This window comes from Fusarium oxysporum, chromosome V (assembly GCF_013085055.1).
Source record: "Fusarium oxysporum Fo47 chromosome V, complete sequence".
In the NCBI taxonomy this organism is placed as follows: Eukaryota; Fungi; Ascomycota; class Sordariomycetes; order Hypocreales; family Nectriaceae; genus Fusarium; species Fusarium oxysporum.
Window position 1 is genome coordinate 2,088,011 of NC_072844.1, and position 26,996 is coordinate 2,115,006.

Here is a 26,996-nt window from a genome sequence, read left to right on the forward strand (position 1 = left end):
CTTCTTCTTCTTCTTCTTCTTCTTCTATACTTTTCTCTTGTCATTTTTAACCTCAACTCTTAAATATCTAGATTTGCCTTGCACTAGTTATATATCAAGGTAGGGTGAATATAGCAATACTTTGTTGAGTACAGTTTAGCTCGAGGTCGAATATGCATAAATCTTTGCCTGTAAAAATATCTATTCCATGGCTACTTAAGCTATACTTGGCCATCTCACTGATGACAGGGGCCTTTCACCCCGAAAGACTCCTAGCCAACGGGGTCCGAAAGCACCGCCCACTCCGTTGTAGTGCATACGCCACTGGAGGTGTGATTTGGGTACTTGTTAATCATGGACTCGCAGACGAAGAAACTTCAACTTCTGATAGGGATATAAAAATGAATAAAAGCCCATAGCTTAGGCCCTACCTGCTTTAAAGTCATCTAAAACTAGATTGCAGTGCCCTATAATAGTGAAGGTCTCGACATTTTCCTGCAACCTCTAGGATGTGATGGGAATTCGAAGGAGGCGGGCAACAAGGAGCTAGAGGTACGTACCTCTTCAACACACACACGTAAGGCTTCACGAGCCACAGCGCGACCGTTCCAACCATCCTATCCCCGTCAGCTTCATCCATAAGTCGCATCTTTCCCCCCTTCACATATCGACTCTCTTTATCGACAAAAATACCCTCACGTCGCGCAAGAGGAATTAGACCATTCACAAGTTCTGACGACGATACAATGGCCGACGAGCAGCCCCGTGGCATCGACCACACTGATTCCATCGATTCGAATGATGGCCCGAAGCAGCCGGACAAGAAGAAGAGCCGTCGCCCTGCGAGTGAGTGTGCCTCAAGGATGCGCGCGATGCGGGAGAGAATTCATATTAATTGATGCCTCGTAGATACTGCCTTTCGACAACAGCGTCTAAAGGCCTGGCAGTATGTTATAACTACCCTTATCCCATTTACTCAAATCGCCCCCTCGATACTGATACCATGCGACAGGCCCATCCTCACACCAAAGACTGTCCTGCCTCTGTTTTTCGCCATCGGCATTATATTCGCTCCCATCGGCGGTGCTCTTCTATACGCGAGCGCTCAGGTACAACACCCTTGATTCGTCACGTTAGACTATACCCGCCAAACCCAATTCTAATGCGCAAACCTAGGTCCAAGAAATCCGACTCGACTACACCGATTGTATTGAAAAAGCTCCCACCCTTGGCAAGGACGGCGGCGGCTTCAGGGGTATGCCAGGCAGCGCTGTCAGCACCGCATTCAAGAGTTCGAACACGTCAGTGAATGCACAGTGGGCCAAGGAGAGCAACGTCACCGTTAAGCTCGACAATGGTGTCAGCGTCTCGAACCCTCGATGCCATCTCAAGTTCACCATTCCAGAGGAGATGGGTCCGCCTGTTCTTTTCTACTACCACCTCACCAACTTCTACCAGAACCATCGCCGATATGTCCTCTCCTTCGATACCGACCAGCTCAAGGGCCACAAGCGATCTTACAGCGACATTCATAACTCGGACTGCACTCCTCTGTATGGTGAGGGTAACAAGCCTTACTATCCCTGCGGGCTGATCGCCAACTCCATGTTCAATGATACCTTCTCCAGCCCTGTGCTCTCGAACCCTCCCAAGGCCAGCAGCAATGATACGTGGGTGTACCATATGCAAAACAACACGGGGATCTCGTGGGACAGTGACAAAGATCTCTACGGCGAGACCCAGTACAACTACACTGACATCCTCCCCCCTCCCAACTGGCACGATCGCTACCCCAAGGGATACACTAAGGAGACGCCTCCTCCCAACCTCAAGGAATGGGAGGCTTTCCAGGTCTGGATGCGGACTGCTGGTCTTCCTACTTTCAGCAAACTGTACCAGCGCAACAACACTCAGGCTATGTGGTCTGGGACCTATGACCTGGTGATTGACTACCGTAAGTCATTGTTTCTTCATGTGGAGCAAGCATATCTAACCTCGATATAGGCTTCCCTACTCTTAAGTACAAGGGCACCAAGTCCGTCATCATTTCTACTCGAACCGTTGTTGGAGGACGCAATCCTTTCCTCGGCATTGCCTACGTTGTTGTCGGCGGTGTTTGTATTGTTCTCGGCACCGTGTTTACAGTTACTCATCTGATCCGCCCCAGGTTTGTCCCCGAGTCTGACAGTCGTTGACCTTATGCTAAATCCATGATAGAAAACTTGGAGATCACACTTATCTCTCGTGGAACAACGCCCCTGGTGCAAAGTCTGGTCCTAGCACTGCCGCCGCTTCGGGTCGCGAACTCCGTCCTGGCGAAGCTTAGACAGCTCGCGACGATTCGCGCGCTCTTCTCGCAGCTACTACAAGCCCATCTCCCGCGTCTTTCAGATCACCGCCCAGTGCATCAGGTGGTCTCCTGGCCCCTCCCTGGTGTGCACCGTCCTAAGTCGTGTACATCATCAAGGATATGAGTTAATCAGCACTCACAGGCTAGTAGATGTCGTTCTGAGAGAGTGCTTTTGATCATATTGGCTTTTTTGTTTATCACGTTTCTCCATCATACGTCTCGTTGTGTTTCTGTACGACTACTCATTTTTGCGGTCTCCGACTGTTGCTTTACTTCTGGTTTCGGGAGACTCATATCATCAAACATTGGTCTCTTGCACGTGTACTATGTCGGCCTCGTGTGCCCTTCACCCAGCAGGTACCTGTCCTTTTGAACAAGAAAATATAAGGAAAGGGGAAGGAGGAAGAGCAAGAATTGTGTTTGCTTCGTACTTATCTTTATATGGGTAGGGAGTTTGGGCGCGTTGCGACTCGGGAATAAGGATAGAATGAATTGAATTATCTATATACTCTTGAGTCCAATCACGATCTGACGTTTAGCAATAGATGCTATGCTGCCTCTAAGATGTGGGCTGTCACAGAACAACAATCGTATGGCGCGAAAAGTACAATCTAAAATTGCTCAAAATCATGAATTATCTTATTGTGACTGATACAACTGCCCTTGACCCATCCTGACCATATCGATATCGATATCGATGAGCGAAGGAACTATAAAAAATCCTCGCCACCAGACCAGCTATTTGAGATATGATGTTCTGCAGCCTACATGCCCCCTTGAAGGAACTCGAGGGCCTGCAGCTAAACGTAAAAACCAAGTAGGAAAATTGTATATTTTTAGTACAAATGGTGAAGCAACCAACCAGCGTCTCCTCATCCTAAGTTCACGCCGAAAAAAAGAAATATCATCTTCTCACCTGAAACCCAGTCATTATGTCACCGTTTAGCGCTTGCGTTTCTTCTTGCCGCCTCGGTCTTCTTCCTCCATGGCACTCTCGCGATCACGCTTCTTGGCCTTGCGCTCGAGCTCATCCCAATCCTCACCCTCTTCGTCACTGTCGAGCTCTGCATCTTCATCGTCGTCGCTTGCATTGCTGCCGAAATCGGATCCTTCGTCACTAGATTCAGACTCCTCATCGAATTCATCCTCATCCATCTCAAAGGCCGATTCTTGCTCAGACTCACCCTCGCCATCATCATCGTCAGAGTCAGCTTGCAGGAAAGACCAACCACCATCAGCAAAGAACTGGTGGGTGTCTGCAGTGACTGTCTTCATGATAGTTGGCCAGTTGAGGTTAAGAGGACCTTCTGTGTAGGCGATATCGGAGGAGTCGAGCCATTCCTTGACCTGATCGAGGAACTCGACGGGGATGGTGTTGACGTGGTAAGGGGGTCGTGTAAAATCCTTGAAGACAAAGACCATATCAAAGTTCTTCAGGCCGAACTGAACACGTTCCAGGTGGGCAATCTCAACTTCCTCAATGGTGATGACCATAAAAGGAGGCTCGACAACCTGAATGAGGCAGTCTGTGGTAGGTTGCACAAAGACATTGCTTCGGAATGGCACACCGTGGAAACCAAGGTCACGAACAGGCATGTCGACCTCGATGCCTTCGTTGCGACCAGCCTCAGCAATCTTCTGAGCAAAGCCTTGGAACAGTCGATCCAACTCGGCTCTGCGACGTCGTTCCTCTTGTTCTGCCTCGAACTCATCCTCGTCACCATAACGGTACTTTCGCTTGCGGTTACCCGTCTCATCGAACTGAATGTCTGTGGCTTCTCGGTAGAACTGAACATCCTTCGTCTTCTTCTTGTTGCCAACAATGATCGGGTCCTTGAGATGAATGTGAATGATAACAATCAACTCATGCTGACAAGGTTGGAAAAAAAGGTGCTTGACGTTGGAAAATAGTATATCTACTCGGTGTTGTGCGTTGAGGGGTGAGATATATCGAATACCGTTCTGGTGAATCTCGACCTTGCCTGGTACTCGCTTGCCTTCCATAGCTGGACGGATATAGACGTTGTCCAGCACAGCTGGTCGTCGGTCTGGATATTGGTTAGCATCGACTGATCCGAAACATGTTTAGCTTTGACTTACTCCTTATCTCGACGAGTTTGTCCTGCTCGACGACATCCTCCATGTCCTTCTTTTCCTGCTCCTTCTTAACCACATCGCGCTTCATGTTGGAGATCTGAGTCGCTATTTCATTGTATCTCTCACCATCAGACGATCGGAAGGTCAAACTTCGGACAAAGTGCGCCGATGCATCTTCGAAGGGCTGGTCATCCTTTCGGCCTACGCCCTGACCAGGGGAAAGAAAATTGATACGCAGGAATGCCCAATCACCCTCGTCGCTTTTACTCGCGTTCTTGATAGTGTTGATGTGGAAAGGAACAGGGCGGCCCATGATGGGCAAAACGACTGTGTTGTTCTTGATATCGACAACAACCTCGAGGTTCTTGATCTTGCTGGGAAACTGATTGTCTCTCTTGTAAGACTCGAAACGCTTGAACTTCTTGACCTCACCACCGTTCTGGCCACTCGTGGATTCTGAAAATCTGGCGAGACCCTCCCTTTGCTTCCTCGCTGCAAGTTCCTTCTGATGCTCCCGTCGCTTCTTCTCAAGGTCGTCGTTAGCGACTTGGGTTGTGCGTTCTGAGCGAAGTCTTGTGCTTGTGATGTTCTTGGTCGCAACGGCACCAACTCGCGAGTCCTTCTTCTCCTTCTTAGGGGCAGGCTCTGCTTCTTCATCATCCTTGAAGAAGAACGAGTTGGCATCGGCGCTTGTTGGGGCCTCAGCTGTGAACACCACGGGCTCTGCCGAAGTGACTCGAATGGTGTCGGTCAAGACGAGCGCATAGATCTTGCTGTTCTTATCCTGGGGGGACGGGTTCTCGATGTCTTGAAACCCGGTGTTGATGATAAGAGTCATGCCATCCTTCAGAACCCGCTGGTTCTTGGCGTTGAGAATCAAAGTAGGATCCTTGTTCTCTAATCCAATACCCCAACCAACGTTCTTTAGGAAATGCTTCTCCATATCTGGCTTCTTGCTCTTTATAATGCTGATGGCTCTGCCATAAACCTCCTTCGCTGTCATACCGTCACGAATCTCTTTGATGATAGTGTTGTGGATGAGAGTAAGAAGCTTATAGTTGCTCTCCTGAGACTTGTTGGGGTCGACGAGGTAAGTTCGCGCGATGGTAGAACAGTATGACTTATATCGAAGCCCCATGGCGGCAATGATGATATTCGCGTGAAGATTGTCGTCGTTGGGTTCACCGGCAAACCGAAGATCGTACTTGCCACCACTCTGGATCGAAGGTCCCAGAATCCAGTCCAGCTGAGCGGGATCGAGGTCCGAGGGAAGTTTGCCCTTGCTAGGCAACTCGACTGTCTTCCAGAATTGGTTGTCGTCGAGCTTCTTGTCAACCTTGTCGGCGAGTGCGGAGTGTTTGACTTTCTTTTCGGCATCGAGGATGTTGGACATTTCGTCGAGGAAGTAGGGGGTCATCAAGGCAACACAAGCCTTGGAGGCGGTTCGCATGGCTCGGAGTTCGCTCTCGTCCTTCACGGCAAAGGCGTAGGTAGAAAGGGCGGCGGAAATGTCGACCTGGGTCACATCCTTGCACTGATCGTTGAACAGCTTCTTCCACTCATCGACGAAGGGTCCTCGGGAGGTGTCTTTGGCAATGGTGCCGACCTTATTCTGAAACGCATTTGTTAGGACTGAATGACAATGAATTTTCAACCGACTTACTCCTGTCTCCTTAATCTTATCGGCAAGCTTAATGAAGAGCTTCTCGTTTTCGGCAGCATCCTTGCCTCGCACAAGGACTTCGATTGGGAATCGGCCCCCTTTCAGCTGTTCGAGATGCTTGGCTAGAATGGATTTAGTATGAGTCATTTTGCGCAGGCAGAAATGCGGTCGCACCTTTCTTCGCTGTTGTGAGAATGTACAACGTGTCCAGGGTGAACAACATAAGGGTCGTCGGAAACTCGTATCCAAGAAGCCAGAACTAAGATATTGTTAGTACATGCATCTCGCATTCGTTTCGAGTCGTCCTGGGATCGCATACGTGAATCGCATTGTTCTTGTGAAATTCGGGGATCTCTTCAACCTTGCCCATCATCACAATGAGGGACTGAGCGCCGTTGAACAGGCCATCCTTGGAGCGCAGGTCATTCTTCCAGGCAGTGACAAAGTGGGAGATGCGCTCCTGGAAGAGCTTGCTGTCAATCTTGATCTCGGCCATCGTTTCTGATGGAATCGCGATCGAGAGTGACGGGGGAAAGCTGAAGGAATATAGAGCTGATGACGGGAGGTTGCGACGACGCGAGAAAAAGTGAGGTCGCGTTAATGATCCAAGCTGGAGCTCCCTGTCACGTGATGTCCCGCAACGCGTTCCTTGGGTGACTGATGATCCAAATTATGGTGAACGAATACAGCCTGATGAATTAACCGTGGCAGGTCAGTACTCCAAGCCATTAACAGTCCAATTTTACTTCAGGTCTCTTCTCTCTTTTTTTTTTCTTGTTTGCAAGCTCTTATTACTTTGCTTCTTTTCGTATGTTAAAAGAGTGCAAGTTTCGAGAGATGAAAGACCGCCAAAACGCAGTTGAGTTGGTGGAGCAACCAAGTCCAGCAATATCTCGAGATGATGGTTCGTGAAGATGAACACAAACCCTCCCAAAGACGTGGGCATTTGTGGTTCACTTTCTTGTGCGAATTCAGAATGCGCCGCAGATGTGTAAGTTCATTGTAGTCTCAAACTTCAGCGCAACCATTGTCTCGTGACGCCTCTTCTCACCTGAGGTCACGTAGCCTCGTAGCCAGTAGTGGAGTAATGCCAATGCTTTTATTTACGACGGTAATAATCGAATACTATATTTGATCATGTTTATTGTATAATGTCTTTAATAACATGAGTGAAGAAGGTAAAGAGTATTCGAGAACAAGTATACAGCATACACAATTACTTTTTGTCCAACCATCAGCTCAGTTCATGCTCCGTATCAGGTCACTCTATATATTCATCAGCAATACACTAAGGTCCGAATACAGTGCTAGAATTCTAGAAATTCGATTCATGGTCTCGAACAATTCCGAGCTCAGTATCCGAGGCTTAGAGGAACCGCTTTTCTACCATGAATGCACCATGATTGAGACCGCGGAATGAATTACCTGAAATACCTACGACTTACACTCCAATCCTGATATCCAACCCGAAAAGAACTTGATTGTGGTACGGAAAACTTCTTTATATTCTTTCCGGTAGTTTTCAGACTTGCTGCTTTTCACACCTGCACAATCTAGAAACATCAAACGTCAAATGCCGGGATTAACCTCCGCCTGTCGGCGCCGGTTTTCGGGAAGTGGAGTCGGGAGTTGCGATTCAAACCCGACCCCGCGTATGCCCGGGTGAACATATAACCAAACGCGAATACCATACCTCTCACGTAACTTTTCTCACAACTTGTTTTCTCAACCTCATTTACTCTGTGACTTATAAGACACGCAGTTTCCCTCTGGTAACATTGTCTCTGAACACTCTCATATTCATATCGACTTACGCCATACTATCTGCCATCATGAGAGTTCCTTACGTATCCAACCCTCCTGAGACCAAGTCCGAGGAGCATGCCGCCATTGTAAAGCGCATAGAAGAGCGCCGCGCCCCTCGGCCTCTCCAATCTCTGGATTTAGCACTTCTTCACTCCCCTCACGTTGCTGATGGCTGGAACTCATTCCTCGGCGCTGTTCGTACCAAGACCTCTCTAAGCGACGACATTCGAGAGCTTGCAATTTCACGTATTGCTGTGTGCAACAAGGCCTGGTACGAATGGAAGCACCATGCGCCGCTAGCTGTCAAGGGTGGTGTGTCTGAGGCTGGACTTGAGGCTATCAAGGGGGAGGAACTTGGTGAGCGGCCTGCTGAGCTATCAGAGAAGCAATGGGCTGTGCTTCTGTACACGGATGAGATGACGAGGAACGTTCAAGTCAAGGATGAGACCTTTGATCGTCTGCGGGAGTATTTCAACGAACAAGAAATTGTGGAAATCACAGCCACGGTAAGACAGTCCCATGTCCCTCTGTAGTCATCAAACTTGTCCTGACACCAACAGGTTGCATGCTACAACTGTGTAAGCCGTTTCTTGGTGGCACTCGACGGTAAGCTCACGTTATAAATTCATTTCCGCTCTAACTAGAACTAACAATGCTACAGTCGGGGAGAGAAATGGTACCGGCCCCGAAGCCATCTCTGGTCATTGATAGACAGTTGTGTCCTGCCAATTTCCAGGAGTAGCAGCAAAATGAAAAGAAGAAACATGTCTTGATCATGAATAGTGACTCATAACCCAAAAACAAACAGAGTGGTAGAATAAGACAAAAACAACCGTCCTAAGGAAATACCACGACTTAAGGCCGCGGGAAAGGGGTATCATCCCATCTACAGAAGTGAAGTGAAACAAATGAACCAAACTCCTCATGAATAAAGCCCCCGAGGCCCCATCCTCGCCAAACCAACCCGTCGTTAATCGTTGCTCATTCAACCATGCCTCCTGTGGTCGTGGTGAGTGTCCGCTGTCATGCTGGACTATGCTGTTTTGTAAATATGTTGGCGGCCACCTGGCCGCACTGAGAACGCCGTGTAATGAGGATTGTGTAATGACCATGCTGTATCGTCGCACTTGACAACCTGTAAGAGTTATGCCGTCTCGCTGTAACCAGAAACCAAAACGAAAAGAAAACCATGAAGTCTAAGACCAAACCGATGCTTCAAGATCACGGCGACTTGGAATATGACCTTGACATTGCACGCTCAATTGAAGCGTGGCGCTGATGCATTTTAGGCGATGTTTGTAGTTCCTGGACAACTCCCGCCCAGCCCTTACGGCTAGGTTTTGGTATGGGCTCCGGGTGGTTAACGAGAGCCTGGGTGGTCAAACTGCGCAAGGGAGGACGGTTGATGATACCCTCCATTAAGCCTCTAGGAAGAGCAGGACGGGTTGGAGTTTTGAAAACCGGTGATTTTTCCAGATCCCTTGCCGCAGGTAGAGGCGGCGGAGGCGGCGGCGCAGAGGGTTTCTCATGAGTAGTGGTGCTTGTTTGTGATGCGACGACGCCCATATAAACGACAAGGAAGCGCATGCGTAGCATGTCGAGCCTACGAACCCGATCCTCTAACCTCGATCGCTTCGACGCCCACAACAGCCTGGCGGAAGTCTTTAGCTTGGTGGTGTCCTCCTCGATCACCACACCATTGATGTCCTCGCGCAAATCATCACCCGTCTTCTGGATCTCCCTTAGGAGCCGTGTCAAGCGGATCTTATCATCAAGGCGCTGCACCTTTGCGACGTCACGATCATAGCTCTCGTTCTCTTGGACGGAAAAGTCGGCAGTGTCAAGAAATGTTGCAATTTCGAGCGGCGCCGCTTGGTACGCGGCCGTGTAAGAGGAGATGATCTGGACGAGGACGATGAGGGACAGAATGACAGCGATCAGAATGAGGATGATAGTCCACTGGAGCAGATTGAACTCGGCCATGGTTGAGCAGAGCGTCTAGATGGCAAGTCGAGGCGGAGGGTGAAGCTATCGCGCATGGTCCTTGGGGAGTTGTGTGTTTGTGGGAGAGAAAAGGGAGAGAAGGGGAAGAGGCGCACACAATATGCAGGTGAAAGGCAAGGGACAGGAGCGATGACGACGGGAAGATCAAGCACAAGCGCAGCCAAATCCAACAACCCCAACAATCATGCCGTACAGTACTGTATCTTAACCTATCAAAGAGAACCTGCGCGTTTGTGTGCGCTCTAATTAACTAATAGAGGCACCTAGTTTCTAGGCTCATACACAAGCCGAGCTTCCATATTCGTGCTGGACCACTTGGTGCAGATGGCTGGGGATCGAGAAGAACCCCCCTGCAGGTGCATCTGCAACTAACGATAGTCCATAGAGACAGGGCAGGGTATTCAAGTCAGTCATCACATGGTCATGGCCAGTCCAGTGGGATGCGATGCGCGACTTGATGGCGTTGTAGTTGTCTGACTGATACTACTTTGCATGGCCCCTAAAAATGGGTAAGCGTGAGGTACCGTGATGATGATGTACGCGGAAGTGCCGGGCGGAAGAAACGGTCAAGACGGTATCTGGTGATGTTAACTGATGGTGGTTTACACAAAACGTACTCAATAACCATACGTAGCCATCACAACTTGTTAATGTCATAGTGTAAGAGGATGCACCACAAGCCTGCTCAAGATTGGCAGTATCCAAAAACTAATGCTGCGCTGCCGAACCGTCCAGCGGGTTTTCACATTGCATTGGCGGATGGATTGCATTCCGAGTGGGTTCATCTGCAGGTTGAGAATCACCATCGGTTGGATGTGACCAATTCTTGCAGGACACTATGCTAGGCTTATTTGAGTAGTGTCTCGGATCCTCAGAGCGCCCAAGTCCATAAAAGCATGGGTATTGAGGTCTGGAATTAGGGTTAGGAGAAGGGCAGTACCTTGGTGGATCAAGTCTAGGGCTTGAGGAGGAGAAAGAGAGCTGAAAGACATTAGTTTGTTGAGGTGAAAGTTATGAGAGTCATCTAGTATGTATTGAATCTTTGAGTAACTCCCCAGCGATTCAAAATCCATGGAGGGGTAAAGAGAAGTTGGCTGGGTTGACGTTGTTGTCATAAGTCGGAATAAACTTGATTCGTTACTGAAGGCTTTAGCCGCTGTCAGTTTGGCACCCAGTAAAAAGTTCGCGGGCCGTTGAAGGCGTGAGCGAAGTGGTGCCAATTATTCCTCTTCTCTCCTCTCCCTTGTCCCTTGGGCAAGGTTCTGACATTCCACTGACTTCATCGATGCCCTGTACCTGCGCCAGTCTTGCAGCTTATCAGAATCATCGGATCTTTCTCCACTGATATCGCCTGTTTCTGCATTCTCTATTACCATCCTCGTCCTCCTGCTCCCAAGAATCCTCAACAACATTAGGAACCTGCTCATGGCGACGACTACAGCGACGGTGACGGCTGACCCCGCGCCGCAAGCGCAGCAGTTTCCCCTCCCAAAGATCCTCGAATACCCCGCGTCGACCCCGCCAATCCTCATCACCCAAGGTGCCGAGGGTCGCCTCTACAAAACCACTTACCTATTACCCGATATTCCCTGCGCCCTCAAGTATCGCCCTCCTAAGCCCTGGCGTCACCCGATTCTTGATCAGCGGCTCACGAAACACCGGATCCTTTCAGAAGCTCGTATTCTTGCAAAGTGTCGCCGCGATGGGGTTCGTGTACCAGCTGTGTATGCTGTGGATGAATCTGCTGGGTGGTTGATGCTGGAATGGATATCTGGAGGCCCTGTTCGAAAGAGCATCAATGAGCGGCTCGGAAATAGAACTGAAGGCATAGAGAGCGATGCTGAGCTGAAGGACCTCATGCGAAGGATCGGTACTGCTATTGGCAACATGCACAAGGTCGGCATTGTCCATGGTGACTTGACCACAAGCAACATGATGTTGCAACCCCCAGCTAACCCCCAAGATGGTAATTCCTTACATGGAGAATTGGTTATTATCGATCTGGGTCTTGCGAGTGGAAGTATATCAGACGAAGACCGGGCAGTGGATCTCTACGTTCTGGAGAGAGCATTTGGTAGCACACATCCAAGAGCAGAGTGCCTCTTTCCAGAGGTGCTCGAAGCCTATGGCCAGACCTTCAAACAGGCCAAGATTGTTCTCAAGAAGCTAGAAGACGTGCGGATGAGAGGCCGCAAACGAAGCATGCTTGGGTAAACAAAAAGAAAAAACAGAAAAGCCGTCTTGCAGCCAATTTCCCTACCATAGTGTCTAAACTCCGTGTATCTGATGCTCGCTGTTTTGCAAAAAAAGAAAAAAAAAACAAATGGACAAATGATGCCACTACATTCCATCTTATGTGGCTTGGAGATCCAATATGCCAGAAACCCAATGGTTCATCATCTCTACCTTTTTCCCTTTCTTTGTCTTTCCTCTTTTTCCCGGCCGTCAGGGAATTGTCCAACTATGGTGTCACCAGCTCCGCTCCAGCAAAATATCCCTTGTTCTCTATGACGCCTCGATCCTGTACGAATGCCGTGTATCGCACTACCCATTCCGGGACAATCTCTCCTGTCAAACCCGCACCGCTGTTATCGGGATCGGCAAGGAGACCTGCGCCGTTCGGCCCGTGGCTAAGAAGTTCTCGAAGAGTGCCGTGAGGAAGAATATCGATACAGTCGTTGTGAACATGCAATTCCACGCCTTCTTCCTCGGCTAGCTTTTTCAGCGGAGGTGGAACATCGCAGCAGTTTCGCAGGTTGATCTGGTCGATGACGGGCCGGACACTCGCACGCTTAATGAAAGCGCCAAGTTTCTCGCTACCAAACTCGGCCACAGCAAGACGCTTCACGAGGCCTTGCTTGTGCAGGCCCTCGAACACCTTCCAAGTCGCAAGCTCCTCTTCAAGGTTCCCCTGTTGGGCATTGGTCTTGTCCGCCTCCCATTCGCAGTTTCCTTCGAACGAAATGCCAGGAAAAGATACAATCAGGAGGTCGATGGTCTGAATGCCGAGTTCTCTCCGGACCAAGTCCAGAGCCTCTTTGACATGTTGTTCCCGAGCAGCTACTGACATACCCGGGAGAACAAAAAACTTGACAGTGATCTCATACTGACTGGGTTCCTCTTGGAGGCCCGCGGCGTTCCAATTAATGCGAGGAACGTATAGCGTATCGCCTTCTTGTTCAGTCCAGAGGTCGACGGCTGTGTGCTTGCCTTTGGGCGTGTCGCCGTTCGTGAAGCCGTTCGTTTCTTGCGCATCGATCGCATAATCGCGCTGAGCTTCGGCGATGTTGTCACGCAGAGAATTGACGAGTTCGAGGTTGGATCTGCTGTTGCCGGGTTTACGGATAATGGAGGGGCCTGCCAACATGACATTGCTGTCGAGAGGGGTTTTGTAAGCATCCATTAAAACTGCAGAGAAGTCAGATAAATACATACGCAGTAGATAGAATAAGTCTCGTCATGATGAGATTATGTGAGATAATTGGAACACTAAAATACGAGAGAGATAATCCCAACAAACAAATGAGAAGAGAATGGTTCGAGGAGAGACTTTTAGTAGACAAGAGGGAAATTTTCGCCGTCGGGGTCTTCGAGGCGTAAACTCGGACACGCCAGTATTAAACCTGCAGACCAAAATAGTCTATTCCAAGGCGCGCCCACTGTTGAAATACGTGGGGTAAAGCAGATAGCTTAGTAATGTTTAATTATTCGAGGTCAAAGTTATTAATCACAGGCGAAGTTTGAGGTTTGTGTAATGATTCTACTGTATTTATGTTTGTCATGGCTCCAGATATCGAATCATGGGTAAGGTAGATCAGAAGTGAGTGGGAGGCTGGCTCTGAATGGCCATGGAAAAGGTTTGGGACCTGACATCAGTAGGAGCGCATAGTCGCGTGCTTGACAAGTGAGGCCAATTGATGACATAGTACTCATTACCATTTCTTTCACGTCAAGGTCGGAGATTCCTTTATCGTCTTCTGTGTACGTGGGGTTTAAGTATGTACCTACCTAGGTAGAGTATGTCGGCACTACCTACATGGCCTACTAGTCGCCGTTGAATGTGCAGAATCATGTAGTGGGTGCCAATCACAGTTATATAGACTGGTTCAATTACCTGGTAACTTCTTTATTAGAGACAGGATCATAGTATAACTTCAGAGAGAACAGGTAACTCGACTTAAGTTTAGCTTATCTGTGTTAACCTTAGATGGCTCCTGGCGCTCTCCTCCCGTCGGTATAGCAACTCAGTGTAGCCACTGAAGTGACCCACTGACTCCCTAGACTCCCAAGCCCAGTCAGCGCTGAGAGAGGGATCCAGACCTAGCACAGTAGGCGGATTGGCTGGAGCCTGGACCACTTCATCATTGGGCTTGCCGGCCTGAGCCAACTCGTCACCAACCCACCAAAATTGCTTCCGTGTCCACCTTGAAGCCAGAATTGCTTCCTCCGTCATCTTTCGAAACCTCTCCCTGCCTTTTATCTGCACGCCTCGAAGCAGGCTCGATAGACCATCATGGCCATTCAGTATGCTTCTCCGTGGCATACCAACTTTTTCCGTCTGCTGACCGAGAACTAACTACAGATATCTCATTCTCCTATCCCGTCAGGGCAAAGTGGTGTGTCTTGGTTCCTCACATGCGCAGCTTCAACAGCACTGACTAGTCATGACAGCGTCTTGCCAAATGGTTCACAACACTCTCCCCCAAGGATAAGGCCAAGATCGTCAAGGATGTATCTCAGCTTGTGCTCGCTCGAAGAACTCGCATGTGCAACTTTCTAGAATATAAGGGTCAGTTTCCTAACCCCTTTGTTTTGATGACCTTGAGCTAATCATCAACATAGATACAAAGATTGTCTATCGCCGATATGCATCGCTCTTCTTCATCGCCGGATGCTCCTCCGAAGATAACGAGCTGATCACCCTCGAAATTATCCACCGATATGTCGAACAGATGGACAAGTACTACGGCAACGTTTGCGAGCTCGACATCATCTTCTCTTTCACCAAGGCATACTATATCCTCGACGAAATCCTCCTCGCCGGCGAGCTGCAGGAAACGAGCAAAAAGAATGTTCTTCGCTGCATCGGCCAGCAGGACTCCCTTGAAGATATGGAGGTAAGTCATGACCAGCTTGATAAACTATGAAGTTTTGTGATAGCCCGGCAACCTACACCCACCCACCCACCAAATCGTCGCAAGACAGCTGACGCCAAGCCTCCAACAAGGTCGAGGACGAAGTTACAAAGATCATGTAAACCTCCTTGACGGCCTTTTAATTGCTATCCAACATGAATTCGACACCGCTCCCGAAGCGTCGGATTGAGGCGATCGATCAATACCTACCAAGAGATTTCATACGAGTTGCAGTATATTCACTGGCCGAGAATTAACTTTGGTTCAACAGGCCGACGAACAAGTATTGGTGTCGCTCAAGGAATCAGGAATTCTGTAATGGGAAAGTCTCAGGCGGCTGAGCATCTCTTCAATGGGAAGAGAGGACACACATGTTCACATCGTGGGAATAGGCGCAGATGGTGTTTTGGGAGTCTCCGACCGTGTTGGTCTTGTTTTGTAGATCTTTGACGGTGGAAAACCACCTTCTTTTATATCAAGAGATGAGGCCCGCGGGCGATGGTGTTGCGACAGCTACGACAGGCAGCGCAGAGAGATTGTCTCCATTCTTCGACCCGTTATCGGTCAAACGTCGACGCAACAGTGAAAGGAGAGCAAGCCTTGAACAACAGCAATGATCATCATCAGAGGCTGCATCCCACTGAAAATAGTCAGGCCTGGCATGTTGGGTCACCTCCTGTGTTTATCGAAGCCGAAATCAACCGCACTGCTCCGTCGCAACACCTCGGCCCGCAACTGGAATCAAGAGAAAACGATTGACCTCATATGCTTGTTTCTGTTTCTGTTTCTTGTTTCTCCAATTTCCAACTGACGTTAGATGGTGACTGAAGATGGATCTGGCCCATTCATCAGAGGGGATGGGCTATTTCATCCTAGCGGTCGACTGAAGCGCGTGGTTTCGGAGTTCAGCCCCATTCGCTATCATTGATCAATCGCGTGGGGTTGGCGTCAGAGCATTCCCCCTATTACGATACGCCAAACTTACGCATTCGGGTCTTCGAACAACAGATCGTAATTAAGGGCATGTGCGAAACGATTGGATTGTAAGTTGGCACTGAAGAATTGATCAAAATAGAGTCCCTGAGGTTTGTCTCATGAGAGCCAAAGGATGAAGCATGAGGTTTACAGGGGGTCTCTTGGCTCCCGTTGACATGGCTTAACTGGCAGTACCGAGAACTGGCGCGATCCCCGGAATTCTTCAACATTGGCCGGACCAGGGCCGGGACCGGTCTAAGCTCACGCCAGCTCAACTCAGCTCTCAGCAAAAGTGACTGATTTTGAGATCCCGTGGCTGGCTACAGCAAAAGATCACACCAGATTTGAGTGGGCTCAAACGTCTTTGTTTGACGAGAACGCAACGCAACACGCAAGTCAACGCTGCGCTGCACTACGCTACCTACGCAATGCAAGCGAGAGACAGAGTTACCGTTCATCCGCTGACCTCAGACAGCCCAACAGGCCATCCCCATTCTACTCCAACCATTCTATCCCGAAGCCGGCCAATTCCATTAACTCAAAGCCTATCCATATCCATCCATTCAATTGCGGCCCCTCAATCAGTCATCTTGTGTTTCCTTGGTCTCACAAACTAACCAGGTTCCTATCTGTTTGCTTATTGCTTATTCACATGTGTTAATCAACTCAAACTCAACCCTGTTACTTGCTTATCTCTATCCAACACTTCCCCCTTCCATCATCAATTGAATCGACCAGGTTCTCGGCAATCTCCTGTCCAATCTTGATCAGTGCCTATTATTATCTTCCGTCATCGCCAACCAATCTCTTTTTATCTCCGGTCTTTTAGATTCTCAGGGTCCTTGCCGGCTGCACTGTATCTCCCAACGTTACAGTAACGAATCTGCCGCCGATTACTCCGTCCAGGGCATTAAAAGTTACCACCGCGATTTAAGTTCCTGACCTCGCCCCTCCCGAACTGTACCTGCTCCTGACTCCGGCGATCTTTAATTCCCGACTTCCTTCCGCCCACTTTCAATCATCCTCACCCTCACACTGTTATCCCCCTCTTTCTCCTCAATTGTCAATACCCCGTATCGCAGCAATATCGATTGTCGCAACCGATTTCGACGTCGTATTTTATGACATCGGCCATCGTACGCTTACCGCCATCTTTCCCATATCGCGACAACTGTCACCATCCGACTCCGGCCCACCGCGACTCCACGCTGACGCAATCTGTTCCCTTGACTGCTCCCTCAATCAGTCAGTCGCATCACGCATTTACGGTCCAGCGCATCAACACCGCAACATTTCCACCGCAGAATCGACCCCAAACTGCTCCTCCACCTCCAAGATGAAGGTTAGCAACCTCAGGACCCCACGGAGGAGCCCCTCGTCCGACATATGCTAACGCGCACATCCAGTATCTACCCGTACAAGACTTCGAAGCGGTGACGAGCGCGCTGAACTTCAACACACCCGACTGCAGCGTGACCGGTGGATGCGATCTCTACACAACGAAATCAACAGGTTCCGACAAGAAGCTCTACAAAAACATCGACAACGATCTGAACTCACAACATGAAGCCCTTCTCAAGCTCGGCGCCAGCCTATCACCACCTGAGCGTGCTCACATGCTTGCTACATCACCGAGCATGCAGCTGTTTTCACACTCAAGTGCTTTCGGCCCCTTGTCCGAGCTCTCGAGTCGCAAGACATTTGCATACCTTATCGCGACGCTGAATGCGAGTCACCCACACTACGATTTCTCTCATGTCCTTCGACCCAACGACTTCAAACGCGAGCGAAACCTGCGTCGCGTCATGGTCAACCTCGATTCAATTCTCCAGAACGTAAGACCTAACTTTGAGCCTAAATCTCTCGGTTCCTCGCTAGGCAGTGAGACAAGCTCGATATGGGGGCCCCAATGCTGGTCACTGATCGACAAGGAGATGCACCTCAACGAGTGTACTATTTTCAGCTACAACCCCGAGAGCGACCCTTTTGAAGAAGACGAGAGTGCAATCTGGGCTTCACACTACTTCTTCTTCAACCGTACCTTGAAAAGAGTGGCATATCTCTACGTCCGCGTCGTGCCAGTTATCTCGTCTCATAGCCCAACTCTCCGACCCACAAATCTGGCCAGGAACCACAGCAACCAACGGGATCTCGAATCAGCTGGCGCGCAGAAACGCGCCAACTACTGGCTTGGTGATCAAGATGCTGAGTTAGTGCCATATAATGAGGACGACGAGGAGCTCAATGACGACGGTCTTTTCTGGAATCGCGGAGAGAACGGAGATCTCGTTGCCTATTCAGATGAAGACTTCGACGAGGATATCGAGGATATGGACATGCTCGATAGCAGTCCTGACAGGTCCATGAGCGATGATGTCGCGGGTCGCATGGAGATCTAGGGTCGATTTGATCCAAATCGTCATACCGGATCGGTTCTTCAAGAAACGGCCTCTTCGGTTCGAAACCGACCATCAGCCGCATTTCTCTGAATTCATTATTTGCTGCATTATTTCAACATTCAACACTATCCTAATCTCAACTAGGGTTGCTCGATACCAACAAATCGAGACGAACGAAGCTAAATAGCACACGACTTTTGCTTCGCTTTTTTGTATTTCACGGGCATTCTTGCGTCATGCTCTTTTCTTTCGACATGCCATTTGCTTAGTATGAAACTGTGAGGCCCGGTTAGGCTTCTGGTCGGTGAGAGCGGCTGGAATTCCGCGACATGAGGCGTTTTCGGGTTCTGCTTGTCAACCTGCTATTTCCTGGAGATGATTGCAGGTTTCTCTGTTCTAATTATTGGACCTTTTTTTTTTTTTTCTGTCTCCTTTCTTTTTCAAGCACTGTTATTCTATATCCTTTAACCTGGGTTTGGCTTTGGCTGCTTTTGATTGGATTACCGCCTGACATGGCTATGCCTGGATGTATGATGAGAAATCGTTGCTCGGTGTCGGTGTCGTCTCGTTTAGGAACGGCATGGGATGATAGTAGGCGCTGGCGGCATGGGAATTCGGGTGAGAGTAACGACCTGGTTTTACGGTGATGATGTACATGATGGGTTGGGGGATGCATGCCATGGGCTGGTCAGGCTGGTAATTGCTTTGACACGATACTGCGAATTCATGATTTCAAATTCCCAATGGCTTTACTCATCAGTCCTGGATAAGTACCTTACTTAAAAGTGATCATTGTTTCCTCGACCTTGAGTTTAATCGAGAGCAAGTCTATGCGTAAAAAGACACGTGTGTATCCGACAAGATGACGCAAATAGCTGTATACACCTAGGGTTCATTCGGTGCGCAAACACGGCCAAGCATTCAAATCTGGCTTGAACTATCTTTGACATGAGTTTATGGTTGAGCATGGTGCCAGGTGTGTCTTACGTATATGACAGCGATATTCAAATACATCCCGATTTCTGTATCAACCGCTGCCATGGAACTTTGAAATTATCCGGCTGTTCAAGCACTTGAGCATCCCACGAAGATGATCCATTGATAGTATGCCGTTTGACTTCTCGACGGCATATATTTGAGTCCGTCGTGGGTTCTTTGTTGATTTTGATTTTGGTGGCGAAGAGGTTCTGGTCGGTGACTGGATGTGGTATATGTATTATGTAGCTGTGTTACTTCCGGGGTTACCTCGAGGGTTCACAAAGTATAGTTACTATCTGGTGTGTATTTAGAGATAAGGTTCGGCCGAACGTGACAGCTGACTTCGGGAAAGGAACCCGTAGCCAGTCTATATAATCCGAAAGGCTTTTCCATCAGCATATGGCATCGTTAGAGTTAACGTGGATGAGCCATGTCTGATGCTTAGTCTACGGGTTCTCTCACAAAGGAAGTATGTCACTATATCCTTTCAATTGGTTCCACGCGACTTCGACACACAGACTGAGGGGTAAAGGGCTACCAGAGGTACTCGTGTGGCCTCAGTGGTGATGGTGACGAGGACACTTATCTGATATTACCCCCAACAAACCAAGTTAGCAGGTCTTGATGGAACAAGCCAATCTGAAAGAAAGTTGGGGGAGTCACAACACAGTCTTGGGTAGCACATGTGCTTGCTTCGGAGTCGGGTTGTCAATCCGAACCCCTCTTCTCTGCGAGGATGGGTTTCCTATAAGACCGGCTCAAGGAGGGAAGAGGAGAGGGCAAGAGTATAGCTTCTTAGGTATCGAATACGACGATGGCAAACTTTGATTGGCACGCTGAGAGAACTGATCTGTCGGATCTGGCTCTCCTGGATCGAGCCCCTGAGAGTGAGGGGATAGATCTCAAGGCAGTTCGTCTATATCGTCTTGATCGTACACGAAGCCAGATGGTCAAATATGGCCTCGACGCTGCCATCATCAGTGATCCCGTCAACATTCGTTATGTGACTGGTACTCGGAACATGCAAGTCTTCACAGCACGGAACCCTCCCACGCGGTATCTTCTCCTCACGGCAACTCGATCCATCATGTTTGAGTTTGCGGGCTGCCTTCACTTGGCTCAAGGCTACGAGACTGTCGATGAAGTCCGCACAGCAAAGTCTGTCACGTTTACGAGCAGCGGCCCCAAGATTCACGATAAGGAGAGGAAATGGGCACAAGAGATGGCTGATTTGGTTGAGAGTCTTATTGGAAAACGGAATGCGACACTTGGTCTGGAGCGTATGAATGCAAACGTTGCTATCACCCTCAAGGAACTCGGCCTCAACATTGTGGATGCTCAACAAGCCATAGAGATGGCAAGGACTATCAAATCGCCTGAGGAGGTCAAATGCATTGTCGCATCTCTTCGCGCAACAGAGGTCGCTGTGGGCAAACTCCGTGATGCAGTCTCACCAGGTCTTACGGAGAACCAACTCTGGTCAGTCATGCACAAATCTGTAATTGAGCAGAACGGAGACTATGTCGAGACTCGACTCCTCGGCGCTGGACCACGAACAAACCCTTGGTTCCAGGAGTCAGCAAGTTATGTCATCCAGAAGAACGACCTCGTGGCTTTAGACACAGACGTAGTCGGTTGCCATGGATACTACTCTGACTTCTCACGAACGTTTCACGCTGGCCCAGATCCTCCTACCGAGGAGCAAAAAGAGCTGTACAGGACTGCACTTGCACAGGTTAATCACAACATGAGCATCCTCAGGCCGGGCTTGACCTTTCGCGAGTATGCAGATCTCGCGTGGGATATTCCTGAGCAGTATTGGGCCAACCGGTATTTTGTCTCGGCCCATGGCTGTGGGCTTACGGGGGAGTATCCGTATTTATATCATCGAGGAGATTTCCCAGATGCTGGTTATGATGGTGCTATCGAGCCGGGTATGGTACTTTGCGTGGAGAGTTATATTGGCAAGGAGGGTGGTACACAGGGTGTCAAGCTGGAGCAACAAGTCCTAATCACCGAGACAGGGATTCAGGTTTTGTCAAAGTTCCCCTTTGAGGAGGCTATGCTGAAGTGACTGGGGCAAGTCAACTATTCTATACTATGTTATCTGATATTACTGTCTTGTCCAACAGTCCACTTGTCCTCTGGATATGAACCTGAATCAATCCATCGGTAACTAATAAGGCAAGCATTCGAGCTGAGAGCATTGCCCGCAAGATCGATCATAGAACTTCGCTCCTCTGTCATTAGCCGAAATGCCCATACTCTCCTTGGGGGTCGATGAAAGGTAACAGTTCTTGTAATATTGGGAAACGACCCAGCCAAATACCACACAGCTCTCATCCTCCAGACATGCTCGGGCACACATCTCGACGCTCCCCTGAAACATCGACATGGATCTGTAATTTGGGCCATTGCTGTTGAAATTTCCCTGAGTACCACCGCAGAGACTAGTAGTCTCTGTTGGAACGGCACAGGCCGGTTTGTATTCGCCCACATAGATGTCGTCGATAGCTACATAACGAGCGACAGCCTGGTTGTTAACTCTGATAAAGGCATAGAGGTGGTCGTCCATTGCTCCTTGGAAGATCGCAGTGCGTTGAACGTATTTGAAAGGGGCGCCTTTCGGAACAAAGACAGTCTCTTTGTGGACATGACCATATCTCTGAGTGGCGATGATGAAGGAAAAATCCCAATCTTGATCAGGGTCAGAGACAGGAGCATATGAGAACCAGACTTGGTACTTCTTTGTCGAGTCTAGGGATATGGGCCTCCACATATCAGATCCAAGGGTAGAGCCTGGTCCTGAGCTGACAAGTCTTATGTGATGTTAGCTGTGATGGAGTCTGGGAGAGCTGTTTGGTTTCGACTTACGCAAACTGTTCGCCACTGTGAGCACGCGGTACGTCCTGAGAGGTGCTACTCTTTTGTTGAAATGGTACAGCAATACCGGCGAACTGCCCCATATAGTCCCATCTGTTCTCGCCCGTATTGTCCCCCTCAAAGCTTGGGTCTTCGATAGAAGCTGAGACAACGGGGCATGATGCTGATGAGGTTGTTGAAGTCCATAGGCTCTCTGTTGTCGACGTGCTTTCGGATGACGATAAGGATGTAATCAGGGTTGTGGTGGCGTCAATGCTTGTGGGTGCTTCACTAGTCACAGTTGTGGCATCAATGGTTGTAGTAGGTCCGTTGGATGTGGTGATATCAGTAGTGGAAGTATCGGTTGATACCCTGCTGTCTCCTGAGCTGACTGTCCCGGTTGTTGCATATGATACGGTAGTGTCAGTCGATGTTCTAAGCTCGGTTGAAGTTGAGTGAGCAGAGGTAGCTGCATCGGCGATTGCAGTCGACTTGTTGGGTGTGGTGGGAATGATTGAAGTTGCTGTATCAGTAGTATCAATCGAAGCACTAATAACGCCTGAGTTAGAGGTGCTGGCGGAAGTCAAGCTGTTGCTTAGTTCCGATTTATCAGTAGAGATGGTGATAGTGGCCCTCGTGGTAGTCGAATCCTCGATTGTCGTTACATCAGCCAAGGTTGAACCAAAACTACTTGGCGAAGTCGAAGTCTCAGAATCGAACTCAGAATCAGAAATAGCTGTAGGGTCGACAGAGGCTGTATAGTCCGGAAAGCTTGCACTCAACGTTGTGGTTTGCGGCCAAGTTATAGTTGAAGAACCACCCAACGTTGTTGACCCCATATCGACAGCACCGGTAGAACTTGGGAGGTCTGTTGAATATGAAGCATCCAGACTCTCCGTGGTTTCAGTTTTAGAACCGATCACCCTTGAGGTATCTGAGATCAACGACAAAAGTGATGTATACTCAGGGTGGGGATGTGGTTTACATTTTCCAGCCTCAGCAACAAAGAAGCTCGATGCTGTTAATACAGCAGCAAGCACCTTTGAGGTCACCATATCCGCATCCGTCTTTAAAACGAGTAGGCATCTACTCTATTGTACATGATTTTGGTGGGCGAGTGTCCCTTTTTGTCCAACCAAAGTGGTTACCAAGAAATAACCATATCCAGAAGCGCAATTCTAGATGCGTTTAGAACAAAGGGGAACCAAATAAAACAAGCTACTAGATCCATCGGACTCCAACTTATTGATTTAACAAGGAATAATTACAATCAATAGGATATGGCTGTGACATAGCGTCAGGGGTACACAGATCTTGAAGTGGTGAAAAGGACTGATGCTAGGCCGTTTATGAACTTGAGGACAATTTCATTCTGTAGCGCCATTTCTTTGGCTTTATCAATAGTTTCGTGGTCCAGGCTCTACAGACTTTAACAGTCTGGGAACCACGTTCAAAAGGAACCGCAATTTTCCAAAGCTTTTATTGACGATAGCCATGCGCATACGTCTCCAAGCATTGGATAGAAACTGAAGATGCCATGAGTAAAGCGCCTAGAAGTATTCTCATATCAAAACGAAGGAGACGAAGAAGCGAGTCGTGATCGCTCTAGGAAAACTTGCTAGTGAACCAGAGGCAGTACTTCTTTACTAATTTTTTTTTTTTCCGTTATAGAAGAAAAACAAGAAGAAAAGGACAATCTGACTCAATAACTGGCTCGGATCTTTCAACAGTTCTTATTGTTAGTTCTCAATCAAGTGTCGCATCCTTGCCTTACTAAGGTAAGGTTCCTTGGAGAAGTAGAAGATGTACTTCTATAAGAACAAGACGGAATGTCGATGACGCAAGAAAAATCCATAGCAGGTATCAGTCGATCTCCCTCTATATATATTTGACCTACTAAAAACAAATGATGGCCATCTTATCTCAAGTTCCTAGAGATCAGAAGTCGTCAAGGCATCTAAATTTTCCCTTAACATAAGGGTATCTGTATACTTGAGGTGGGATAACCTATCATTTTAGTCACGAATATTCTTATGCTTATAGTAGTAAAGCAACCGTTTTGATATTATAGTTAATATGTCGTTTTCTTGCTAGGCCTAGAAAGACGTATTTCTTCTCAGAATCGATCAAAGGGTTCATGTCTTATCTCTTATCGCGATTCTTGACATGGGCAGATTGGCCAATCAAGTCACCCAGATTCCTCCCGTCGCGGGGCCTCGCCCAAGTCTCCCAAATTTTTTCCTGCCATCGATCGCTTTCGCTTCATCTTGACTCGTCTTCAGCTTCGACTTATCAAAGTCATCGCACACCACGACAATCGCACGCAACACCACGACTTTTATGTACCATTGCTTATCGCGGTAAAAAGCAGTGCAAATCAGCTCTGCTTCCGATAAAAGCTCCAGAGCATGGCCGTCCAGACATCGCCATCGCTCACTTCGACCTCACATACCTTGACTGCCGCGCCGCCCGCAATGGCTGCTCCCGATTCTCTCACAAATAGCCACGTCTTGGCCCTTTTAGAAAGCCTAGCCGACGGCAAGCGACACGCTTTTCTTCAACCCACAGCTTCCATCCCAACCGATTCTCTCAACCTCGTCAAGCACACTCTCGAAGGTTTTGCCTCACAAGTCGGGGATGAGCAGCAGGAGAGATTAAAGGAAAATCGCAAGCGCAAGAGAGGCGCTGCAAATAGTGAGGATGTCCTTAAAATGCGCAAGGTCTATATCGATGGGTTCGAGACCGGCCAGGTTTGGCAGCAGGCCAAGAGAATTATTGGCGGTGTCTTGAAATATTCAGAAGAGGCGCTGGCAGGGTTGGAGGAGCGCAAGGAGATTGCCGTCAATGGTGCTGATGCATCAGACTCCAAGACGCTCGAATTTGGAGAGGATGGCTTCGAAGTAGACTCCGAGGACGACGACGAGAGCGATCAGGATGGATCCGAAGACGAGGAGGAACAATTATCAGTGGGCGAAGCTCAAGAAGATGGCCAAGAGGACGACTGGGAAGATGACGAAGAGGAGATTGAAGAAGGCAGAGACGATTATCAGGAAGTTGGTGAGGAAGACGAGGGTGTGGATGGGCCGGTTGAAGAGTATGAGGAGGATCCCGACGGTCTCAACGATGGCTTCTTCTCACTCGACGATTTCAACAGACAAACACAATATTTCGAGGAGCAGGACGCAAAGGGAGATCCCTACACGGATCAAGCAAGCGACGATGAGGAGATCAACTGGGACGCGGATCCTCTGGCTCCTCCTACAACAGGTTCAAAGTCTAAGACGGCTGCTAAAGAGCCAGTCTCTGAAGATGAAGATGATGACGATGAGGAGGACGGCCCTACATTTGGCGACATGGCCCTCGATGCCCCAGAAGGCGACAGTGAGGATGAGGCCATGGATATGGATGAGCCTGTGGATGACGACAACGGTCTCAATGCCAACGATGTCTACTATAAGGACTTCTTTGCGCCTCCGCCTCGAAAGTCGAAGGGCGGTAAGCCCAAAAAGTCTGTCAAGTTCCAGCCCGAGCAGCCAAACGATGCCGACGTTGAGAGAGCCATGGCCGATGTTCGCAGAGATCTCTTTGACGACGAGTCAGAACAGGAAGACTCGGACGATGCTCTCTCCGATGTTTCTGCTGGAGATCCCAAGTCAAGACGCTCAGCTCACGAGCGGAGACAAGCCAAGCTTGCTGAAGAGATCCGCAAGCTTGAGGCTGCATCCGTTGCCAAGCGTGAGTGGACTCTCTCTGGTGAAGCTGCTGCAGTTGACCGCCCTGTAAACTCTTTACTGGAGCAGGATCTCGATTTCGAGCATGTTGGCAAGCCCGTGCCTGTCATCACTCCTGAGGTCAGTGAAAGCATTGAGGATCTCATCAAGCGTCGTATTCTCGCTCAAGAGTTCGACGAGGTTATTCGCCGACGTCCTGATACCGAGGGTGCAGCCGCAGGTACTCGTCGTGGTCTTGTCGAACTCGATGATACCAAGGCTACAAAGGGTCTGGCCGAGATCTACGAGGAAGAGCACGTCAAGAATACAAACCCAGACACTTATGTCAGCCAATCAGACGAGAAGCTTCAGCGCGAGGAGAAGGAAGTTGAGGCTATGTGGAAGGACGTCAGCGCTCGTCTGGACGCCCTCAGCTCATGGCACTACAAGCCCAAGCCCACAGCACCCTCACTATCCGTAGTCGCGGACGTTGCCACTGTCGCAATGGAGGATGCCCAGCCCACAACAGCCCAGGGCGTCACCGGCGAGAGCAGTCGCATGGCTCCTCAGGAAGTTTACAAGGCTGGAGCCACAGACAACGCAGCCAACGGCGAGGTCGTCACCAAGGCCGGTCTTCCTGTCGCCCGCCAGGAGATGTCCCGCGAGGACAAGGCCCGCCGGCGCCGTCGCGAGAAAGAGCGCGTTCGCAAGGCTGGAGGTGTCGACGGCGAGAAGGTTGTCAGCAAGAGAGCCAAGATGCAGCGCGACACCATCGCCGAGCTCAAGAAGGGAGGCGTCAAGGTCATCAACCGCAAGGGAGAAATCACCGACGTGGATGGCAAGAAGGCAAAGACTGCCAAGGTTGCTTCGAGCGGCAATTTCAAGTTGTAGTAGATGGTCAAGGGGCATTATTCCTTTTTGCAGTTTGGTTCGGGGTTTCAAAAGTAACGATGGGGTGTTTGCATGGCTTGCGAGCGATTCTTAATAAGAACGCATTATCATGTTTGTTGCATAGATTTCATATGTCCATACTGGATT

The 26,996-nt window shown here is 49.2% G+C and overlaps 12 protein-coding genes across 12 annotated transcripts; 8 read left to right on the forward strand and 4 right to left on the reverse strand.

Annotated features, from left to right (window-relative positions):
- Nucleotides 1-725: 725 nt before the first annotated feature.
- Nucleotides 726-2,305, forward strand: FOBCDRAFT_274133 (ligand-effect modulator 3 family; the record flags this gene model as incomplete). Its single annotated transcript, XM_031184089.2, has 6 exons — nucleotides 726-825; nucleotides 889-925; nucleotides 992-1,088; nucleotides 1,156-1,933; nucleotides 1,984-2,146; nucleotides 2,197-2,305. The coding sequence occupies 6 exons, from the start codon at nucleotides 726-728 to the stop codon at nucleotides 2,303-2,305; spliced, it is 1,284 nt and encodes a 427-aa protein (XP_031039731.1).
- Nucleotides 2,306-2,946: 641 nt separating this feature from the next.
- FOBCDRAFT_35463 (FACT complex subunit-domain-containing protein) lies at nucleotides 2,947-6,658 on the reverse strand. The gene is made up of 5 exons (XM_031184091.3): nucleotides 6,409-6,658; nucleotides 6,264-6,348; nucleotides 6,090-6,211; nucleotides 4,430-6,038; nucleotides 2,947-4,377 (listed from the first exon to the last, which is right to left on the reverse strand). The coding sequence occupies exons 1-5, from the start codon at nucleotides 6,583-6,585 to the stop codon at nucleotides 3,272-3,274; spliced, it is 3,099 nt and encodes a 1,032-aa protein (XP_031039733.1). The 5' UTR covers nucleotides 6,586-6,658; the 3' UTR covers nucleotides 2,947-3,271.
- An 899-nt stretch (nucleotides 6,659-7,557) lies between these two features.
- FOBCDRAFT_35465 (AhpD-like protein) lies at nucleotides 7,558-8,711 on the forward strand. Its single transcript, XM_031184092.3, has 4 exons — nucleotides 7,558-7,575; nucleotides 7,852-8,401; nucleotides 8,456-8,501; nucleotides 8,557-8,711. Exons 2-4 carry the CDS (start codon nucleotides 7,922-7,924, stop codon nucleotides 8,601-8,603), a joined length of 573 nt encoding a protein of 190 aa, XP_031039734.2. The 5' UTR covers nucleotides 7,558-7,575; nucleotides 7,852-7,921; the 3' UTR covers nucleotides 8,604-8,711.
- Nucleotides 8,712-9,071: 360 nt separating this feature from the next.
- FOBCDRAFT_35467 (uncharacterized protein) lies at nucleotides 9,072-10,092 on the reverse strand. The gene has a single exon (XM_054704620.2). The coding sequence runs from the start codon at nucleotides 9,876-9,878 to the stop codon at nucleotides 9,117-9,119; it is 762 nt and encodes a 253-aa protein (XP_054560595.1). The 5' UTR covers nucleotides 9,879-10,092; the 3' UTR covers nucleotides 9,072-9,116.
- Nucleotides 10,093-11,166: 1,074 nt separating this feature from the next.
- On the forward strand, nucleotides 11,167-12,120 carry FOBCDRAFT_223430 (kinase-like domain-containing protein). The gene has a single exon (XM_054704621.2). The coding sequence runs from the start codon at nucleotides 11,325-11,327 to the stop codon at nucleotides 12,111-12,113; it is 789 nt and encodes a 262-aa protein (XP_054560596.1). The 5' UTR covers nucleotides 11,167-11,324; the 3' UTR covers nucleotides 12,114-12,120.
- Nucleotides 12,121-13,623, reverse strand: FOBCDRAFT_223432 (uncharacterized protein). Its single transcript, XM_031184097.3, has 2 exons — nucleotides 13,335-13,623; nucleotides 12,121-13,273 (listed from the first exon to the last, which is right to left on the reverse strand). Exons 1-2 carry the CDS (start codon nucleotides 13,358-13,360, stop codon nucleotides 12,361-12,363), a joined length of 939 nt encoding a protein of 312 aa, XP_031039739.2. The 5' UTR covers nucleotides 13,361-13,623; the 3' UTR covers nucleotides 12,121-12,360.
- Nucleotides 13,624-14,412: 789 nt separating this feature from the next.
- FOBCDRAFT_201671 (clathrin adaptor complex small chain-domain-containing protein) lies at nucleotides 14,413-15,224 on the forward strand (the record flags this gene model as incomplete). Its single annotated transcript, XM_054704622.1, has 5 exons — nucleotides 14,413-14,423; nucleotides 14,482-14,515; nucleotides 14,571-14,688; nucleotides 14,742-15,016; nucleotides 15,060-15,224. The coding sequence occupies 5 exons, from the start codon at nucleotides 14,413-14,415 to the stop codon at nucleotides 15,222-15,224; spliced, it is 603 nt and encodes a 200-aa protein (XP_054560597.1).
- A 1,701-nt stretch (nucleotides 15,225-16,925) lies between these two features.
- Nucleotides 16,926-18,573, forward strand: FOBCDRAFT_35502 (RNA polymerase III-inhibiting protein MAF1). The gene is made up of 2 exons (XM_031184099.3): nucleotides 16,926-17,351; nucleotides 17,416-18,573. The coding sequence occupies exons 1-2, from the start codon at nucleotides 17,346-17,348 to the stop codon at nucleotides 18,406-18,408; spliced, it is 999 nt and encodes a 332-aa protein (XP_031039741.1). The 5' UTR covers nucleotides 16,926-17,345; the 3' UTR covers nucleotides 18,409-18,573.
- Nucleotides 18,574-19,173, forward strand: FOBCDRAFT_35503 (uncharacterized protein). The gene has a single exon (XM_059612155.1). It carries the CDS (start codon nucleotides 18,738-18,740, stop codon nucleotides 19,053-19,055), a length of 318 nt encoding a protein of 105 aa, XP_059467211.1. The 5' UTR covers nucleotides 18,574-18,737; the 3' UTR covers nucleotides 19,056-19,173.
- Nucleotides 19,174-20,200: 1,027 nt separating this feature from the next.
- Nucleotides 20,201-21,460, forward strand: FOBCDRAFT_319518 (peptidase M24, structural domain-containing protein; the record flags this gene model as incomplete). The annotated part of the gene is made up of 1 exon (XM_031184100.2): nucleotides 20,201-21,460. One exon carries the CDS (start codon nucleotides 20,201-20,203, stop codon nucleotides 21,458-21,460), a length of 1,260 nt encoding a protein of 419 aa, XP_031039742.2.
- Nucleotides 21,461-21,725: 265 nt separating this feature from the next.
- On the reverse strand, nucleotides 21,726-23,303 carry FOBCDRAFT_201674 (uncharacterized protein; the record flags this gene model as incomplete). The annotated part of the gene is made up of 4 exons (XM_059609010.1): nucleotides 21,726-21,803; nucleotides 21,884-22,205; nucleotides 22,261-23,182; nucleotides 23,234-23,303. The coding sequence occupies 4 exons, from the start codon at nucleotides 23,301-23,303 to the stop codon at nucleotides 21,726-21,728; spliced, it is 1,392 nt and encodes a 463-aa protein (XP_059464915.1).
- A 1,419-nt stretch (nucleotides 23,304-24,722) lies between these two features.
- FOBCDRAFT_201675 (rRNA-processing protein MPP10) lies at nucleotides 24,723-26,849 on the forward strand (the record flags this gene model as incomplete). The annotated part of the gene is made up of 1 exon (XM_031184102.2): nucleotides 24,723-26,849. The coding sequence occupies one exon, from the start codon at nucleotides 24,723-24,725 to the stop codon at nucleotides 26,847-26,849; it is 2,127 nt and encodes a 708-aa protein (XP_031039744.2).
- Between the last annotated feature and the right edge of the window lie 147 nt (nucleotides 26,850-26,996).